Source organism: Entelurus aequoreus, linkage group LG01 (assembly GCF_033978785.1).
Source record: "Entelurus aequoreus isolate RoL-2023_Sb linkage group LG01, RoL_Eaeq_v1.1, whole genome shotgun sequence".
In the NCBI taxonomy this organism is placed as follows: domain Eukaryota; kingdom Metazoa; phylum Chordata; class Actinopteri; order Syngnathiformes; family Syngnathidae; genus Entelurus; species Entelurus aequoreus.
The window spans coordinates 17,032,264-17,053,200 of NC_084731.1; the positions used below are offsets into that span (position 1 = coordinate 17,032,264).

General features: G+C 38.0%; 1 protein-coding gene across 6 annotated transcripts in view; it reads right to left on the minus strand.

Annotated features, from left to right (window-relative positions):
* Positions 1-13,507, minus strand: part of magi1b (membrane associated guanylate kinase, WW and PDZ domain containing 1b) — a 430,901-nt gene extending 417,394 nt beyond the window's left edge. For 4 of the 6 annotated variants that reach the window (XM_062044599.1, XM_062044611.1, XM_062044591.1 and 1 more), the window contains exon 1: positions 12,802-13,506. In XM_062044599.1, coding sequence (XP_061900583.1) covers positions 12,802-13,099 — 298 coding nt within the window. In that variant the 5' untranslated portion in view covers positions 13,100-13,506. Of the gene's footprint in view, positions 1-12,801 lie in introns of all 6 variants that reach the window. The other 2 variants (XM_062044630.1, XM_062044639.1) reach the window with 2 other exon arrangements.
* Positions 13,508-20,937: the final 7,430 nt, after the last annotated feature.

Here is a 20,937-nt window from a genome sequence, read left to right on the forward strand (position 1 = left end):
CTATATCCTCTTGAAAATGAGAGTCGAGAACGCGAAATGGACATTCACAGTGACTTTTATCTCCACGACAATACATCGTTGACGCACTTTAGCTACGGAGCTAACGTGATAGCATCGGGCTCAAATGCAGATAGAAACAAAATTTTAAAAAACCCTGACTGGAAGGATAGACAGAAGATCAACAATACTATTAAACCATGAACATGTAAATACACGGTTAATAATTTCCAGCTTGGCGAAGTTTAACAATTGAAGCTAACTAACTTAGCTACGGAGCTAACGTGATAGCATCAGGCTCAAATGCAGATAGAAACAAAATTTTAAAAAACCCTGACTGGAAGGATAGACAGAAGATCAACAATACTATTAAACCATGAACATGTAAATACACGGTTAATAATTTCCAGCTTGGCAAAGCTTAACAATTGAATCTAACTACGGAGCGGCGGCGGGCGTTGTAGCTTTCGACGACACCCCGGCCGCCATCAGAGTCGGCAAGAAACATATATTTCCCCAAAGTTACGTACATAACATGCACATAGCGACACGCTCGTACGGGCAAGCGATCAAATGTTTGGAAGCCAAAGCTGTACTCACGGTAGTGCGTCTTGTATCCAGCTCAAACACAACACAACCTCCTGATTGTGTTGCTGTAGTCCGCTGCTAATACACCGATCGCACCTACAACTTTCTTACTTGCAGTCTCCATTGTCCATTAAACAAATTGCAAAAGATTCACCAACACAGATGTCCAGAATACTGTGGAATTGTTCGATGAAAACAGAGCAGTTTGTATGGTGACACATTGGGTCCGAATACTTCTGTTGCCGTCGTGACGTCACGCGCATACGTCATCATACATAGACGTTTCCAACCGGAAGTTTAGCGGGAAATTTAAAATTGCACTTTAAAAGTTAACCCGGCCGTATTGGCATGTGTTGCAATGTTAAGATTTCATCATTGATATATAAACTATCAGACTGCGTGGTCGGTAGTAGTGGGTTTCAGTAGGCCTTTAATGCGCCTTATAATCCAGTGTGCCCTATAGTCCGGAAAATACGGTACATAGTATGAATGGGTTTATAGCTTGACATGATATGAATGTGCCTATCATTACTTTATGTGACACAAGCACATAACCTGAAAGCACAGAATGAGATGAGATCAGCTGCTCCCCAATTACATAACCCAACCATAGCTTTGCAGGATCAATACACAGTCAAATGGGCTTCTCTTCAGCAGCACACAGAGCCTGCATGTGTCGGACCTAACATCACACCTTCATAATTCTACGACTACAGCTGGCAATGGATAGTAACAGAGCTTCTGGAACAGTACGGAGCCACGACCGACATATTCCCTGCTCACATCACACTTGATTAAAGTGACAAACTGGCACACGTTCTCCGGTAAAAATTAGGTCAACCTGATTTTACAGATGGCCCTTGTAGCAAAGCATATTTTCCCAATTAAAACCGATTAGGGAGGGAAATTCCCAGACAGCGTAAATTATTAAAACTATCAAATGGAATGAGATCACGTGATTGTTGTATGCCGGTGACACCAGACATTCCCAGATGGTGAAAGGAGTAGCAGCTGTGCGATAGGATGAAACTTTTGACTGCAGCTACTGTACCTCTTCCTGACTTTACTGTACGCTTGCACAATCACTAAGCTCAGTCAACACTAACTGATGATGGTGAACAAGTTGGAGAGCAAACTGCATATTTGCAACTAGGGCTGGGCAATAAAACGATAACGATATACAGTACAGGCCAAAAGTTTGGACACACCTTCTCCTCATTCAAAGTCTTTATTTTCATGACTATTTACCTTGTAGATTGTCACTGAAGGCATCAAAACTTTGAATGAACACATGTGGAGTTATGTACTTAACAAAAAAAGGTTAAATAACTAAAAAAACATGTTTTATATTCTAGTTTCTTCAAAATAGCCACCCTTTGCTCTGATTTCTGATTACTGGCCTGCTAAAGACGAGCACAAAAACAATATGTAGCCAAGGTGAAAAAGAGGTCTCAGTCTGTCATGAGACTTGGCCGGGTGAAGTGTGTGATGTTAGCGGCTTTAAATAGTAGGGAAAGGACCAATTTTTTCCAACAAAAAGTGTTAAATGTTCATAGTAAACTTAAAAACATGTCAGAAGTGAGTTTATGGTTTCTAAATGTATGAATGTTGTCTTGTTTTTGGCGCATATACAGTACAGGCCAAAAGTTTGGACACACCTTCTCATTTCAATGGGTTTTCTTTATTTTCATGACTATTTACATTGTAGATTGTCACTGAAGGCATCAAAACTTTGAATGAACACATGTGGCGTGGCGAAGTTGGTAGAGTGGCTGTGCCAGCAATCGGAGTGTTGCTGGTTACTGGGGTTCAATTCCCACCTTCTACCTTCCTAGTCACGTCCGTTGTGTCCTTTGCCTCTGATGGCTGCTGGTTAGCGCCTTGCATGGCAGCTCCCGCCATCAGTGTGTGAATGTGTGTGTGAATGGGTGAATGTGGAAATACTGTCAAAGCGCTTTGAGTACCTTGAAGGTAGAAAAGCGCTATACAAGTACAACCCATTTATCATTTATTTATGTGGAGTTATGTACTTAACAAAAAAGGGTGAAATAACTTAAAAAACATGTTTTATATGGTAGTTTCTTCAAAATAGCCACCCTTTGCTCACGCTTGGCATTCTCTCGATGAGCTTCAAGAGGTAGTCACCTGAAATGGTTTTCACTTCACAGGTGTCATAGTTTTGATGCCTTCAGTGACAATCTACAATGTAAATAGTCATGAAAATAAAGGAAACACATTGAAATGAGAAGGTGTGTCCAAACTTTTGGCCTGTACTGTATATCCCCAAATCAATTTTCCTCAATAGGAATACGAGACAATTTTGATAGTATTAATTTGTCCACATTCCAAAAGACCTAAGACTGGCCTGCTAAAGACGAGCACAAAAACAATATGTAGCCAAGGTGAAAAAGAGGTCTCAGTCTGTCTTGAGACTTAAATAGTAGGGATAGGACCAATTTTATCCAACAAAAAGTGTTAAATGTTCATAATAAACTTAAAAACATGTCAGAAGTGAGTTTATGGTTTCTAAATGTATGAATGTTGTCTTGTTTTTGGCGCAAAGTGGAGAATTCTTCTTTAAACGGTTTTAATGATAATCTCAGTAAAGCTACCAACAGTTAGTATTACTGTTTAAAAACTAAATGAAAAACCCTGACTGATAACTGCACTTTGACAAACTCACCGGCGGACTGGTGCAACTCCCTAGCGTAAATGCTAACATGAAAACAAAGAGACATTAACGTCTTTCCCTAGTAGGCAAGGACATACCTCATTCTGAACGTATGCTGTATAAATACATTGCTGTCTCAGCAACTAAGCCTTTCAATTGTGCACATTGAACCTACAAACAAAGTGATCGATCTATACTCAGAGGAGGACAAGAGCGAGGTGTTTCAAGGACCACTGAACTGAGTAGGATACCATACCGCCAGCCAGTAATAATAAATAATATTAATAGACTGTACAAAACCCATAACCAGTGAAGTTGGCACGTTGTGTAAATCGTAAATAAAAACAGAATACGATGATTTGCAAAACCTTTTCAACTTATATTCAATTGAATAGACTGCAAAGACAAGATACTTAACGTTCGAAGGTATATACAGGTTTTGGAGCAATATACATATGTTGCCATCCAAGGAACATTATCATGGACGCATTACATACCTTTTTACCTGCACCCTGCCTCCCACTGTGGTCTGCATATTGGGATCACAACAAACCATCCTCGTCTCACCCGACACATTCCGACTTTTACAAAGCACATAACTACCTACTGCCACCTACTGACATGGAGTATTACGTGGCTACCCTGCAGAGTTTTACACAACACAGACACTAAGCAACGGCACATTATTTGCAGATTATAATTATTGATTGGCAAAAAATATTTTTTGGACCAATTAGGTGAAGTTGCATAGTTCCCCACGGCACACCAAACAATATCTCACGGCACAGTGTTTGAAAAACACTGGTCTAATTCAAGACTTACAGTAATTTGAAAACGTCACTACACATCATAATGGCAGCTACAGTTTCCATCTTAAAGATCTAAAAAAATTATTTGGGAATGTCCGGCGGGCCAGATTGAATTGATTGATTGATTGATTGAAACTTTTAATAGTAGATTGCACAGTACAGTACATATTCCGTACAATTGACCACTAAGTGGTAACACCCAAATAAGTGTTTCAACTTGTTTAAGTCGGGGTCCACGTTAATCAATTAATGGTAAAAGCTTAACGTTCTTAATTTTCCCAGGTCTGGTCTAATAGGTAAATGTAGAAACATGTTTAAATTCTCTGAAAGGAGAAAGCTGCTGTTTTCAGAAAGTGATTTCTAAGCAACATGTTATCAAGTGTTCCAAGTCCATAGATGGTCTACAAAGTTTCTGTGGTCTCTCCATCTACGACCGAAGGGCTGAACTGAGCAACAACACAACAATTTAGCACTTCACTTGTTTAGAAAGTGCGGTTCGCTCGGAGAAACGTAAAAGAGTAGCAGTCTGCCACGCTTTGCTAGGAACCTGTCAGAGCGGCTCAGTCTCAAACCCACTGGGCCCTGCTGGGTCGAGATGACCATGAACAAGTCAGACCAGCCAAGCTGGCCGGATGCTCCCATTCTTGCGAGCTGCTAAAAAATGTGACAAGTCTCGCCACCAACTAGCGTGCGCAAGCAAAGCATGTAGCAATGACAAAGGCAATATTAATGATATCAAATAACAATTTCACCTAAAATAATCAACTGCAAAAAAACATATATCTCAAATCAGGGTCTCCCGTTGAAAGTAATTGAAATCAATTTTTGGCTCACCAAAAGAACACCATTTTAATGTGTAACATGCCTTTGAAAAATAAAAATAAACTTTTAAATAATTAATATTGCATAAAAAACAATACAATAGAGCAATCCTGGGCAAATTAAGGCCCGTTAAGCTTTTCAATCTGGCCCGCCGGACATTCCCAAATAATTTTTTTACATCTTTACGATGGAAAGTGTAGCTGCCATTATGATGTGCAGTGATGTTTTCAAATGACCGTAAGTCTTGAACTATACAAAGTATTTCAATGTTTGGAATCTGCGCTTTTGCATGATATACTAGTTACTATGTTAATATAATTAGTTACTATGGTAATCTAATTAGTTACTATGGTCATCTAAGTTACAGCAGCTCAGAAGAGGCACCAAGCAGTGTGGGTGGGGAGCGTTTCCAGAGCGAGCCTGAAATGCGGGTGTCAGGGACAGACGCGGAAGGAGATTTTTACAAGAAAGTTCTAAAGCTTAGTGATATATCAGATGTATCAGATTGTAGGTGGGTTTATTTTATACCCTTCGTGTTCATATTTCACTGTGTTTGTTGCATTTTTGTTGCATTTCGCTTGATTGTAAAATATGTGGATGGAGAGGTTGTGTGACGTTCATATGTTGTCAATATTCAGTGTTTTATCGTTCATAGTTAATCTTGTAAATCACACATTCTTTATTTTCATGTACATTCTGGGTGTCTCATTCAGTAAAATGTAAAATTCCATTCCGTTTTTTAATGCGGTCTGTCATAACATTTTTAGCTTTCAATCAGACATTATTGTGAGGTTTTGTATTAGTGTTCCTAAAAACAGACATACCCAGACACATTTTTTTCTCTAAATTTGGCCCCCCGAGTGAAAATAATTGCCCAGGCCTGCAAAAGAATGTACTACCAACAACTACAGTAGTTTTATGAAGTAATGTAATGTCAATATTAGGGATGATACTCGAAACCGGTTTTCCCGGTTGTTCGATAAGAAAAGAACCGAGTCCTCGGACTCAAATCCCTTTTTGACAACCGGTACCCGTTATCGAGACCACTATAGTAAAGAAAAAGAGTTGGTTCTTTATTCGAATCCCTGGAATCCCGTCCCGACCAGAAATGCTCCGTGTGACATCACAAGAAAGGATGTCACGTAGCTCAGTCATTAGGCGCAGATAGCGAAAGCAGGAAAAAAATGGACTGGAAAAGCGCTCCAAGGTGTAATAAAGTTCAAAACAAAAGGTATAATCCAATGAATAACTTTACTGAGAAATTTGAGCAGGGTACAAACACATGACGAACACTTTTACGACCAACCGGAAACATAGCAACCAGGCTAGCAACGCACCTCCTTTACGGCAGCTGTCGCAACATTCTTAAAGCAACCGCAGCACATACATATATACACAACACATCTCCCTTTTTTAACTTTTGTTTTTCTTTCCTTGTAAACAAAACAAAATCACACTGTATATGTGTTGTCTGTCTAATTATAAATAATGCAGACGAGGCGTGTTGGCTGAGTTCTTGACGTTTACTTTCACAGCGTGCTCATAACCTCATTCTTAGCTGCCGGGTGGTGACATGCAACAACACTTTTCGGGACTACCGCGCATGCTCGTCACTCCCGTTGCATGCTGGGTAGTGTAGTTTTTATTTTCCCTAGCTCATAACATCACATCTTACCCCCTATAAAGAAAGATTTTAACTCAATAAAGTGTATTTTTTAGCTTTAACTTTTCATTTTTTAACATTGTAACCACATTTGCAAACAACTTTTCTCTTCATAGAATTTTCTTTCAACAAAGAAATAAAGTGCAAAAATGTCAAAGCATCATAACAAACAGTTATGTCAAATAGCAGCAGAAGTGCAGTTTTTGGAGAGCTGTATTATTTTCAGTTTTGTGCCCAAGGGACTGATTTTATTTAAAATTATAATATTATTTATACACCTATAGTGATCACAGAGACAGGTTGTTTTTGTGTTACTGTATATATTTGTTTTTCTGAAAAATCCCACTTAATATACTTTGGGTAACAGCAGTCAATATTTATTTATTTTATTTTATTTTTTTAGGGGGGTAACAGTCAATATTTATTTATTAGATTTTATTTTTTTCTTACATAATAAAAGTGAGCTTTTGTTAAACCAAATATTGTGTGTTTTTTTCCATATACAACAACCTATCTGGACTCGATAAGAGAATCGATAAGGAATCGGTTCGATAAGAGGATTCGATAATAGGCTCGAACTCGATAATTTCTTATCAAACATCATCCCTAGTCAATATACAGCTTGGACCGCAGTATCTACTTCCAGCAGCTTCTCTGTCAAACACAACCTCAGCAGCTTCTCCATATTTTCATGGATGAATGTCTGACGTTTAGACATGATTATAGCTTCCGCTATCAGTGTGTGCGAATTGGTAAGTGTGATTTTTAATGTAAAGCACTTTGGGTATCATTCCAGGTAGAGCAAAGCGCTATATAAATACAGACCTTTTCACTAATTACCATTATTTCAACATCCTTGGCTGGCGTTACTCATCCTGCTTCAGTATGGTGCAGACTACCAGTGCTACACTCGAACGGCTTCACCAAGTTGACTACATACACACTGTATCACGTTTCTGAAATTTTTGAATGAAAGAAACAGCTGTTCTAAATGTGTCCACTGGATGTGGCAATAGCAATTCTTTATATCTTTGTAGATGATGTACAAAATAAACCATGCGATGTTAGTACATCAGACGAGGGAAATGATCAAACTACATAAATAACATCCTGTAATTTGATTTTGATATCATTTTTGTATCTTGATGGATTGAAAATGAACACCAATGAGTTGACTGATGAACATTATCACATAAATAATTCAGAAAATATAAATAACGACAAATAAATTATTAACTGCAATATGTAAGTGTAAAAAAAACAAAAAAAAAACAATGATTTGTACATTTTCAGAATGTGCTTGTTCTATTTTTAAACAAAGAAAACAATCTGGAGTTGTCTTTGTTTTTCAGGCCCACTTGGGAGTAGATTTTTCTCCATGTGGCCCTCGATCGAAAATTAGTTCGACACCCCTGGTCTAGAGTGTCTGTCGAGGCGATTAATCACGATCAATTTTGAGTTAATTCTTAACAAACTGCGATTAATTGCAATACAAAAACTTGTTTACAGCCCTAATTATTGTTAATGTTAATGGGTTATTTTCCTCATTTAGAATTGGGGGAATGTGTAGGTAAGGCGAGGACCAAACCCCATTGTAAAAAGTGAAACTGAAACAAAGGCTTGTAAATGTACCACCTTTCCCTCCCTCCATATACAGTCACTTTGACATCACATGGACAAAGATAAGACCTTCTGGAGGAAAGTTCTGTGGTCAGATGAAACAAAAATGGAGCGGTTTTGGCCACAATACCCAGCAATATGTTTGGAGGAGAAAAGGTGAGGCCTTTAATCCCAGGAACACCATGCCTACCGTCAAGCATGGTGGTGGTTAAGGCTGCAGCTAACGATTATTTTTCTATCGATTAATCTATAGATTATTTTTTTCGATTAATCGGTTAATCTATAGATTATTTTTTTCGATTAATCTATAGATTATTTTTTCCTTTTGCCGATTATTTTTTTATTCAAAATGAAGATGAAAAAATAAATGTAGGCCCGTTTTTTCAAAAGGCATGGCTTTTATTTACAAAAAAAAAGAAGTATGGCCACTCAGTCAACATTGACAACAACATGACTAAATATTCTGTAACAATGTAAACATTTAAAACTTTTAACATTTAACAAAATTAAAAGTAGCTTATTTGCTTTTTAATGTGCAAATATAAAAGTCAACATCCAGTGCAAATCTTAATATTCTGCAATAGTATAAGCATTTCAAAAGTAAAAGTATTGCTTTTTTTGCTTTAAAATGTACAAAAATAAAGATAAACATCCAATACAAAAAAGTGCAAAACGAAATATTCTGTAACAACAGTGTAAACATTTCAACAAAAGTGAAAGTATTGCTTATTTGCTAAAATGTGCAAAAATAAAGATAAACATCCAATACAAAAAAGTGCCAATCTAAATATTCTGGAGCACTGTAAACATTAAGTATTGCTTTTAAAATGTGCAAAATAAACATCCAGTCCAACACAGTACACAATAACCAATTCTACTCATTCCAGTGAGTGTCTAACAGTTGTAATGAAGAAAGGTTAGCATGTCTACATGCTTTGGTTCTTTTCTTGTTTACAATATTCCCAGCAGCTGAAAATAGGCGCTCAGAAGGGGTCGATGTGGCTGGAACTGAGAGCTAATTAGCCTTCACCTCAAGCCAGAATTGCGAGCGAGCTGAGCTGCAGTTTAAGTTTCTAGAAGGTCAACGGGCTCATAGTGATGTTACTAGTAGTTGACTGGGAGGTGTTTATTATCATTTGGGGAGAGTCTGCTGCCTGATGCTCACCTGCTAAACACCTATCTGCTCCACGCTGAAGCGGTGACTACATGCGCTCTGAATACGCACTGCTGATTGGCTGATAATGCTGCGTGTGTACCAATCAGATGGTTGTGTGGGTGGGACAATGCTGCGTGTGTACCAATCAGATGGTTGTGTGGGTGGGACAATGCTGCGTGTGTACCAATCAGATGGTTGTGTGGGTGGGACAATGCTGCGTGCTGAGACAGAGGCAGACGGAGCAAAGCAGCTTGTTAAGACTTTAGCTTAGAAACTCGTTCGGTACACCGCCGTACCGAACCGAAAGCCCCGCACCGAAACGGTTCAATACAAAACACGTACCGTTACACCCCTAGCAGATACAAATGACACATTCATGTTTTTGTGTAATGATGACAACGTATGCTCGCGCGGACGATTGACTAGTTGATGGTTTTCTTTTCAAATGTTCGTTTATAGCCGTTGTGCTGCTATGATAGGCCATTTCCGCTCGACACAGTGTGCATACAACAACATTATTAGGCCGTTTATTGAAATACTCCCACACTATTGGCATGCTTTCCCCCCCTCGCTCGCACCGCTCGCATCGTCTTCTTTGATCGTCTGCTTTGCGCTTCGCCATGACGGTAGTGTGACGTCATTATGCGACGCGTCGACGCACAAAAACGGCGTCGACGTATTTACGTAACCGATGACGTCGACTACGTCGACGCGTCGTTTCAGCCTTAGTGGTGGTAGTATTATGCTCTGGGCCTGTTTTGCTGCCAATGGAACTGGTGCTTTACAGAGAGTAATTGGGACAATGAGAAAGGAGGATTACCTCCAAGTTCTTCAGGACAAGCTAAAATCATCAGCCCATAGGTTGGGTCCTGAGCGCAGTTGGGTGTTCCAACAGCACAATGACCCCAAACACACATCAAAAGTGGTAAAGGAATGGCTAAATGAGGCTAGAATTTAATTTTTAGAATGGCCTTACCAAAGTCCTGACTTAAACATGTGGACAATGCTGAAGAAACAAGTCCATGTCAGAAAACCAACACATTTAGCTGAACTGCACCAATTTTGTCAAGAGGAGTGGTCAAAAATTCAACCAGAAGCTTGTGGATGGCTACCAAAAGCACCTTATTGCAGTGAAACTTGCCAAGGGACATGTAAGCAAATATTAACATTGCTGTATGTATACTTTTGACCCAGCAGATTCGGTCACATTTTCAGTAGACCCATAATAAATTCATAAAAGAACCAAACTTCATGAATGATCTAAAATGAGTTTGACACGCCTGGTCTAGGGTGTCTGTCTAGGCCAGTGGTTCTTAACCTGGGTTCGATCGAACCCTAGGGGTTCGGTGAGTCGGGCTCAGGGGTTCGGCGGAGGTCAAAACACACCCGACTCATCGTGTAAATAAAAACTTCTCCCTATCTGCGTATTGCGGATACGGCAACAGCTGACTGATTTGCAGGTGTGTAATTTGTTGTGAGTTTATGCACTGTGTTGGTTTTGTTGTTTGAACAAGGTGATGTTCATGCACGGTTCATTTTGTGCACCAGTAAAAAAAACATGGTAACACTTTAGTATGGGGAACATATTCACCATTAATTAGTTGCTTATTAACATGCAAATTAGTAACATATTGGCTCTTAACCAGTCATTATTAATTCCTTATTAATGCCTTATGGCCTTAGTATAACCCTAACCGTCTAACCCTGGCCCTAACCCTCTAACCCTAACCAAACAACTCTAAATTAAGTCTTTGTTACTTGGAATATGTTCCCCTAGTGTCCAGAAAACTCTAAATTAAGTCTTTGTTACTTGGAATATGTTCCCCATACTAAAGTGTTACCAAAAACATATAACTTTGTCTTGAATTTGAAAAAAAACAACATTTTATTTTTCACTAAAGTAGGGTTCGGTGAATGCGCATATGAAACTGGTGAGGTTCGGTACCTCCAACAAGGTTAAGAACCACTGGTCTATAGGGCAGGGGTGCTCATTACGTCGATCGCGAGCTACCGGTCGATCGCAGAGGATGTGTCAGTCGTTCGCCAGCCAGGCATTAAAAAAATAGTCCTAAAAATGAGCGATCATAAATCTTCACTATGACGTCACTTTCGTCACTTGATTGACATTCACGGCACCCGAGGGTCTTGTGAGATGACGCTGGCTGCTGCCAGCTCATTATTAAGAAAAAATTACCGACAGGAAGGCGAGAAACACTTTTTATTTCAACAGACTCTGGCGCCGTACCTGTCGTCAAAACTCCAAAGACCGACTGCACAGTTGCACAATAAAAGCTCTGCTTCATCCTGCCTGCGCTAACAAAATAAGAGTCTCAGAAAGCTGGCGTGCACAAGCTAGCAAGCTACGGAGTTTGCCGCCAATGTGTTTCTTGTAAAGTGTATAAAAAGGAGTATGGAAGCTGGAAAATAAGATGCCAATAACCAACCACTTTCATGTGGTATTGGACAGAAAGGAGGACTTTTTTTCTCCTCCATTTGAAAATGCGGACGTTATCAACACCACTGTCTGATTCCAATCAATGAAAGTCATCAGAATCAGGTAATACACCAACTTATATTCTTGTCTTCATGAAAGAAAGCAATCTATATGTGTTAAACATGCTTGTATTATCATTAAACACCTTTAACTTGTTAACAATATTAACTATATGTGTTAAACATGTTTGTATTATCTTTAAAACACCTTTAACTTGTTAACAATATTAACTACATGTGTTAAACATGCTTGTATTATCATCAAACACCTTTAACTTGTTAACAATATTAACTATATGTGTTAAACATGCTTGCATTATCTTTAAACACCTTTAACTTGTTAACAATATTAACTATATGTGTTAAACATGCTTTTATTATCATCAAACACCTTTATCTTGTTAACAATATTAACTATATGTATTAAACATTCTTGTATTATCATTAAACACCTTTAATTTATTAACAATATTAACTATATGTGTTAAACATGCTTGCATTATCATTAAACACCTTTAACTTGTTAACAAAAACATATATTTCATAAATAAGTAAATATGAATTATATATATGAATGAGGTAGATCCCCGCGACTTGATCAATTGAAAAGTATGCTCGCCTGCAGAAAAAGTGTGAGCACCCCTGCTGTACACTAATGGGTTATTTCCCTCATTTAGAATTGGAGGAATGTAAAGGTAAGGCGAGGACCTAACCCCATTGTAAAAAGTGAAGTTTAAACAAAGGCTTGTCAATGGACCACCTTTCCCTCCCTCCATATAAAACTCAACTTTATTTAATGAACGGTTTGATTTAGAGGTGAATAATTATTGCCGAATTGAAAAGCAATAGTTTACATATGGAGGAACAGAGTTAGGCTAAGCCGCCACCTGCTTGTGTTCCTAGATAGACCTGCGCAACAATAAGACAACCAAAGTTTGAAGGAGTTCTGTATGTGTGTTGTGACGTCACTTCGAGCGCTTACCTTGCCTGACGGTTTTCAACCTGACCGGACCTTTGCAGCTCTTTATGAGCGTCTGCACGTCGTACAGAGGTAATCCTGAGATGGGAAGGTTCTCCACCTCCAGAAGAAGCTCCCCATCAGACAAATGTCCGCCGTTGTAAAGCACTTTATCCTGCTGGGGTTGCCCGATCAGAACGAACTCTCCGTTCTCCGCTCCTCCGCGCAGTGGCACGTTCAAGTCCCCGCGGGCATCTTTGGACACGGAGCACTCGTTCACCCGGGAGGTCCAGTGGTTCTTCCTCAACGCGGGGTTGGACATGTCGGCGGACTGTGCCGCTGGGTTGGGATATATATATAAAAAATACAAAAAAAAAAGCAGTCACAAAGCGAGTTGGTTTCCCGGTGAAACTTTCTGTCGCTTCCCCGGAAACATGAGCGCCGCGGACGGCGAATCACGCCATTTGTCCACCTGGAAGTCACTTCTCACTCTGCTATCATTTCCTCAACATGTCTGCTGCTGCTCGGGTCCGCGCGTAAGTCCTTCGAAACTCACTTCAAATGTCCTTTTACTTGCTTTAGTCAGAAGCGACCGGTTTGCTTTTTTTTCCCGTCCCCCGGCCGGTGAGTTCACGATCCCGGACTCTTGTGGGCAGGTAAGCCGCCGCTCGTCCTTCTGACTCGGAGCTCCACACTCTAACGCAGTCAATGAGGCTCTGCTCCTGAGACGTTCAAGTGCTGTCGGAAATGTTGCTTTCCATTTGGGAAGTATTGTTTTTAATCATAAAACATTGTATCAATCCACACATGCGTGTAACTGCAATAGCTACACGGTGAAAACGTTTTATAAAGTCTATTGAAAAGTGCTTAAATTACAGACTTAACCGAAACCAGAGTACAACCAGAAATAAAAATGCCAATTAATAATTAATTGATAAACACAACAACTATTGCTGTCTGTCTTTATGTGTGTGATGACATTTTTATTTTATTATATGAGGTTTACACTAACTTATTTTGCATTTTACGCACACTATTTGGAGTAATTGAATGCAGCAGGAATACAAATGCGCATGCGTGGTGCTCATAGGTGTATTCAAATACAGCCATTTGTCAATTAGGTTAAATAGGGGGTCGGCAACCCGCAGCTCTTTAGCGCCGCCCTAGTGGCTCAATGGAGCTTTTTCAAAAATGTATGAAAAAGATGAGGGGGAAAAAAATATGTTTTGTTTTAATATGGTTTCTGTAGGACAGGGGTGTCCAAACTTTTTCCACTGAGAGCCGCACACGGAAAAATTAAAGCATGCGGGGGCCATTTTGATATTTTTCATTTTCAAACCATAACAAAATATATGGATTTTGTTTGTTTTTTACCTTAAGGGCTCCCAGGGACCATAAAGGGTCTAAGTCATTAAAATGTTAAAAACAAGTCAAATTATTTATTCATTTATTTATTTAACGCTTACAGTAAATCTCTACAGTATATCAACTTCAGGTTGATATAAAGTTTAAAAAAACAAAAAAGTTGTATGCCTTTTCTGTCAAAGACAACTTAGTTTTTTTATAATAAAACTGAAATATGCAGTATTTCCCCCACTGCACAAAACATTCAGAAAGCAATGTTTGATGTGAAGTAATTAGAGCCTTAAAAATATCAATAATGCAGGACACCATTGATTTTAATTCATTATTATTTTTGAGTAATCACAGTGAAAAGATAAATAAAATCCCATTAAATATATTTGGGATCCAAAAGGTGCCCCACTCAGAAAGTGATACATTTTTATTAGGTTTTTTTTTACTTTCAACACTTAAGTTACGAGCTCAACTTCAGATATATCGGTCCATTTTACGTTTGAACTATTATTTTGTTTGTTTTATGCTCTTTTGTCAAATAAAATGTTGATGTTTTTGTATGGCAACCACACAATATATGCAATATCTCCCACATAAAACATTTTAAAGTGAAATATTTGAAATAATTGGAGCCTTGAATAGGTCAATAATTCATTATAACATAGATTTTTTGTTTTTTTTGGAGCAATGGCAAAAAAAGAAAAAGAAAAAGACCAAAAAAAAAAAACCTGCATGGCAGCTTTGTGTCAACATTGCAACTTTTTCTAGTTAGATTTCACCTCATTCCACTTCTTTTAATGTTTTTTTAAATGTTTGCAATAGCATTTCCAGAATGTGTGGCGGGCCGGTAAACAATTAGCTGCGGGCCGCAAATGGCCCCCGGGGCGCACTTTGGACACCCCTGCTGTAGGAGGACAAACATGACAGAAACCTCCCTAATTGTTATAAAGCACACTGTTTGTATTAAACATGCTTCACTGATTCGAGTATTTGGCCAGCGCCGTTTTGTCCTACCAATTTTGTCGGTCCTTGAACTCACCGTAGTTTGTTTACATGTATGACTTTCTCTGACTTTCTAGGACGTGTTTTATGCCACTTCTTTTTCTGTCTCATTTTGTCCACCAAACTTTTAACGTTGTGCATGAATGCACAAAGGTGAGTTTTGTTGATGTTATTGACTTGTGTGGAGTACTAATCAGACATATTTGGTCACTGCATGACTGCAAGCTAATCAATGCTAACATGCTATTTAGGCTAGCTATATGTACATATTGCATCATTATGCCTCATTTGTAGCTATATTTGAGCTCATTTAGTTTCCTTTAAGTCCTCTTAATTCAATTTATATCTCATGACACACTATCTGTATGTAATATGGCTTTTAATTTAGTTTTTGTATTTTTGGTCCAATATGGCTCTTTCAACATTTTGGGTTGCTGACCCCTGGGTTAAATCAACCTATTTTCTTCTCAGAGCTGTTTTTGCAAAATAAAAATGGCAGAAAAACGTATTTTTTATAGCTTAAAATGTAAATGTATTCACTTTATTTAAACCTTAAAAAAGTGAATAAGCTTGTTTTGTAACAAAATGTTGGTAATCATCTTGTATTTCAGTATGTATTTATTTTTAGTGCTTGTTTTATTTTTATTACTATTAGAGCTACTTTGGCAACAATAAAATAAAAATAAACGTTTATATAATGCTTAAAAGGTGCTGTCATTATCATTGTGCTATTTTGTGGTAATTTGACATTAAATAGAGGCATTATGTCTGAAGTGAACAGTCAATGTGCTCTGCTCCTGATACGTTCAAGTGCTGTCGGAAATGTTGCTTTCCATTTGGGAAATATTGGTCTCGCCATGATGTTTTTAATCATAAAACATTGTATCAATCCACACATACGTGTAACTGCAATAGCTACTCGGTGAAAACGTTCTATAACGTCTATTGAAAAGTGCTTAAATTACAGACTTAACCGAAACCAAAGTACAACCAAAAATAAAAACGCCAATTAATAATTAATTGAAGAACACAACCACTATTGCTGTCTGTGTTTATGTGTGTGATGAAAAAAATATATATATTTTATGAGGTTTAGACGTCACGCACTAACTTATTTTGCATTTGACGCACACTATTTGGAGTGTTTGAATGCAGCAGGAATACAAATGCGCATGCGTGGTGCTCATAGGTGTATTCAAATACAGCCATTTGTCAATTAGGTTAAAGCAACCTATTTTCTACTCAGAGCTATTTTTACAAAATAAAAATGGCCGAAAAACATATTTTTTATAGCTTAAAATGTAAAAGTATTCACTTTATTTAAACCTTAAAAAAGTGAATAAGCTTGTTTTGTAACAAAATGTTGGTAATTATCTTGTATTTCAGTATGTATTTATTTCTAGTGCATGTTTTTTTTATCACTATAAGAGCTACTTTGGCAACATTAAAAAAAAAAGTTTATATAACGCTTAAAAGGTGCTGTCATTATCATTGTGCTATTTTGTGGTAATTTGACATTAAATAGAGGCATTATGTCTGAAGTGAACAGTCAATGTGCTCTGCTCCTGATACGTTCAAGTGCTGTCGGAAATTTTGTGTTCCATTTGGGAAATATTGGTCTCCCATGATGTTTTTAATCATAAAACATTTTATCAATCCACACATACGTGTAACTGCAATAGCTACACGGTGAAAACGTTTTATAAAGTCTATTGAAAAGTGCTTAAATTACAGACTTAACCGAAACCAAAAAAATGTGCTCTACTCCAAGTAGGTGGAGCTAATGTTTTTATTAGCTCTGACGAGGTCCCGTTGTTAAGTTAGCGTCGTTAGCAACAGCATTGCTAGGCTTCGACAGGCGTCGAATACACATTAACCGTGTATTTACATGTCCAGTGTTTGGTTCGGTGTCTCCTGATAGTAGTATTGTTGATCTTCTGTCTATCCTTCCAGTCAGGGATTTATTTATTTTGTTTCTATCTGCATTTGAGACATATGCTATCACGTTAGCTCATGCTAAAGAGCTTCGTTGATGTATTGTCGTGGAGATAAAAGTCACTGTGAATGTCCATTTCGCCTTCTCGACTCTCATTTTCAAGAGGATATAGTATCCGAGGTGGTTTAAAATACAAATCCGTGATCCACAATAGAAAAAGGAGAGAGTGTGGATTCCAATGAGCCAGCTTGTACCTAAGTTACGGTCAGAGCGAAAAAAGATATCTCTTGAACTGCATTCTAGTCCGTCACTCTAACGTTCCTCATCCACAAATCTTTCATCCTCGCTCAAATTAATGGGGTAATCGTCGCTTTCTCGCTCCGAATATCTCTCGCTCCATTGTAAACAACAGGGAATTGTGAGCAGCACTACCGCTTGTGACGTCACGCTACTTCCGGTAGGGGCAAGGTTTTTTTTATCAGCGAGCAAAAGTTGCAAACTTTATCGTCGATTTTCTCTACTAAATCCTTTCAGCAAAAATATGGCAATATCGCGAAATGATCAAGTATGACACATAGAATGGATCTGCTATTCCCGTTTAAATAAAACAAAATTCATTTCAGTAGGCCTTTAACCGAAACCAAGGTACAACCAAAAATAAAAACGCCAATTAATAATTAATTGATGAACACATCGACTATTGCTGTCTGTGTTTATGTGTGTGATGACATTTTTATTTTATTTTATGAGGTTTACACTAACTTATTTTGCATTTGACGCACACTATTTGGAGTGTTTGAATGCAGCAGGAATACAAATGCGCATGCGTGGTGCTCATAGGTGTATTCAAATACAGCCATTTGTCAATTAGGTTAAACTAAAGCAACCTATTTTCTTCTCAGAGCTATTTTTACAAAATAAAAATGGCCGAAAAACTTATTTTTTATAGCTTAAAATGTAAATGTATTCACTGTATTTAAACCTTAAAAAAGTGAATAAGCTTGTTTTGTGACAAAATGTTGGTAATCATCTTGTATTTCAGTATGTATTTATTTCTAGTGAATGTTTTTTTATCACTATTAGGAGCTACTTTGGCAACAATAAAAAATAAAAAAAAGTTTATATAACGCTTAAAAGGTGCTGTCATTATCATTGTGCTATTTTGTGGTAATTTGACATTAAATAGAGGCATTGTTTCTGAAGTGAACAGTCAATGTGCTCTGCTCCTGATACGTTCAAGTGCTGTCGGAAATGTTGCTTTTCATTTGGGAGATATTGGTCTCGCCATGATGTTTTTAATCATAAAACATTTTATCAATCCACACATACGTGTAACTGCAATAGCTACACGGTGAAAACGTTGTATAACGTCTATTGAAAAGTGCTTAAACTACAGACTTAACCGAAACCAAGGTACAACCAAAAATAAAAACACCAATTAATAATTACCGGTAATTGATGAACATGACGACTATTGCTGTCTGTGTTTTTGTGTGTGATGAAATTTTTATTTTATCTTATGAGGTTTACACTAACTTATTTTGCATTTGACTCACACTATTTGGAGTGATTGAATGCAGCAGGAATACAAATGCGCATGCGTGGTGCTCATAGGTGTATTCAAATACAGCCATTTGTCAATTAGGTTAAAGGCCTACTGAAACCCACTACTACCGACCACGCAGTCTGATAGTTTATATATCAATGATGAAATCTTAACATTGCAACACATGCCAATACGGCCGGGTTAACTTATAAAGTGACATTTAAAATTTCCCGGGAAATATCCGGCTGAAACGTCGCGGTATGATGACGTATGCGCGTGACGAAGTCAGAGTAACGGAAGTTATGGTACCCCGTAGAATCCTATACAAAAAGCTCTGTTTTCATTTCATAATTCCACAGTATTCTGGACATCTTTTGCAATTTGTTTAATGAACAATGAAGGCTGCAAAGAAGACAGTTGTAGGTGGGATCGGTGTATTAGCAGCAACACAACCAGGAGGACTTTGTTGGAGCGCTAGCCGCGCTAGCCGCCGACCTCACCTTGACTTCCTACGTCTCTGGGCCGCCAAACGCATCGGGTGAAGTCCTTCGTCCTTCTGCCGATCGCTGGAACGCAGGTGAGCACGGGTGTTGATGAGCAGATGAGGGCTGGCTGGCGTAGGTGGAGAGCTAATGTTTTTAGCATAGCTCTGTGCGGTCCGGTTGCTAAGTTAGCTTCAATGGCGTCGTTAGCACAGCATTGTTAACCTTCGCCAGCCTGGAAAGCATTAACCGTGTATTTACATGTCCACGGTTTAATAGTATTGTTGATTTTCTATCTATCCTTCCAGTCAGGGGTTTATTTTTTTTGTTTCTATATGCAGTTAAAGCACGATGCTATCACGTTAGCTCGTAGCTAAAGCATTTCGCCGATGTATTGTCGTGGAGATAAAAGGCACTGAATGTCCATTTCGCGTTCTCGACTCTCATTTTCAAGAGGATATAGTATCCGAGGTGGTTTAAAATAAAAATCCGTGATCCAAAATAGAAAAAGGAGAGTGTGGAATCCAATGAGCCAACTTGTACCTAAGTTACGGTCAGAGCGAAAAAAAGATACGTCCATCACTGCCTCTCAAGTTCTTCACTGTAACGTTCCTCATCTACGAATCTTTCATCCTGGCTCAAATTAATGGGGTAATCGTCGCTTTCTCGGTCCGAATCTCTCTCGCTCCATTGTAAACAATGGGGAATTGTGAGGAATCCTAGCTCCTGTGACGTCACGCTACTTCCGGTACAGGCAAGGCTTTTTTTTATCAGCGAGCAAAAGTTGCGAACTTTATCGTCGATTTTCTCTACTAAATCCTTTCAGCAAAAATATGGCAATATCGCAAAATGATCAAGTATGACACATGGAATGGATCTGCTATTCCCGTTTAAATAAAAAAAATCATTTCAGTAGGCCTTTAAACTAAAGCAACCTATTTTCTTCTCAGAGCTATTTTTACAAAATAAAAATGGCCGAAAAGCGTATTTTTTTATAGCTTAAAATTTCAAATGTAAATGTATTCACTTTATTTAAACCTTAAAAAAGTGAATAAGCTTGTTTTGTAACAAAATGTTGGTAATCATCTTGTATTTCAGTATGTATTTATTTCTAGTGCTTGTTTTTTTTTATCACTATTAGAGCTACTTTGCCAAAAACAAAAAAACAAAAACGTTTAAAAAGGTGCTGTCATTATCATTGTGCTATTTTGTGGTAATTTGACATTAATTAGAGGCATTATGTCTGAAGTGAACAGTTTTGTGATTATTGACAGTGTTATGTCATTCATCATATCATTATAGCTTTCCTCGGATAAATATCACCCGCCAAGCACAATAACAAAAACTTTTATATAAAATACTGATAAAACAGTTTTTCACGCATGTACTCTTCATTCATAACCAGGAATTCAGGTATGATGAAAATGGACTCTTTGTCAAATATGACCAACCCGTCAGGATTGTTGCGTTTCAGGTTGCGACGAGTTTAAAGGCATTTTTATCATTTGTAAGTGACGTGTGTCTGTTACAACACTATCTTTCCAGTCGCTTACATCACAGGTGTCAAACTCAAGGCCCTGGGGGCCATATCTGGCCCGCCACATCATTTTATAGGGCCAGCAAAAGCCTGGAAATAATAATAGTTCATTTTTACTCACTAAATGTATTTGTTTTTTTCCATTTTGACTATCTTTTAAACTTTAATATAATCTAATAATGCAACAGCTATTATATTAACATACTTTACTTGTATTATTTGTTAAAATAAAAATAAAAATTTAAGTATCTGCTTGGCTTATAATTTCAAAGCAATTTATCCATCAAAGTGTATACTGTAA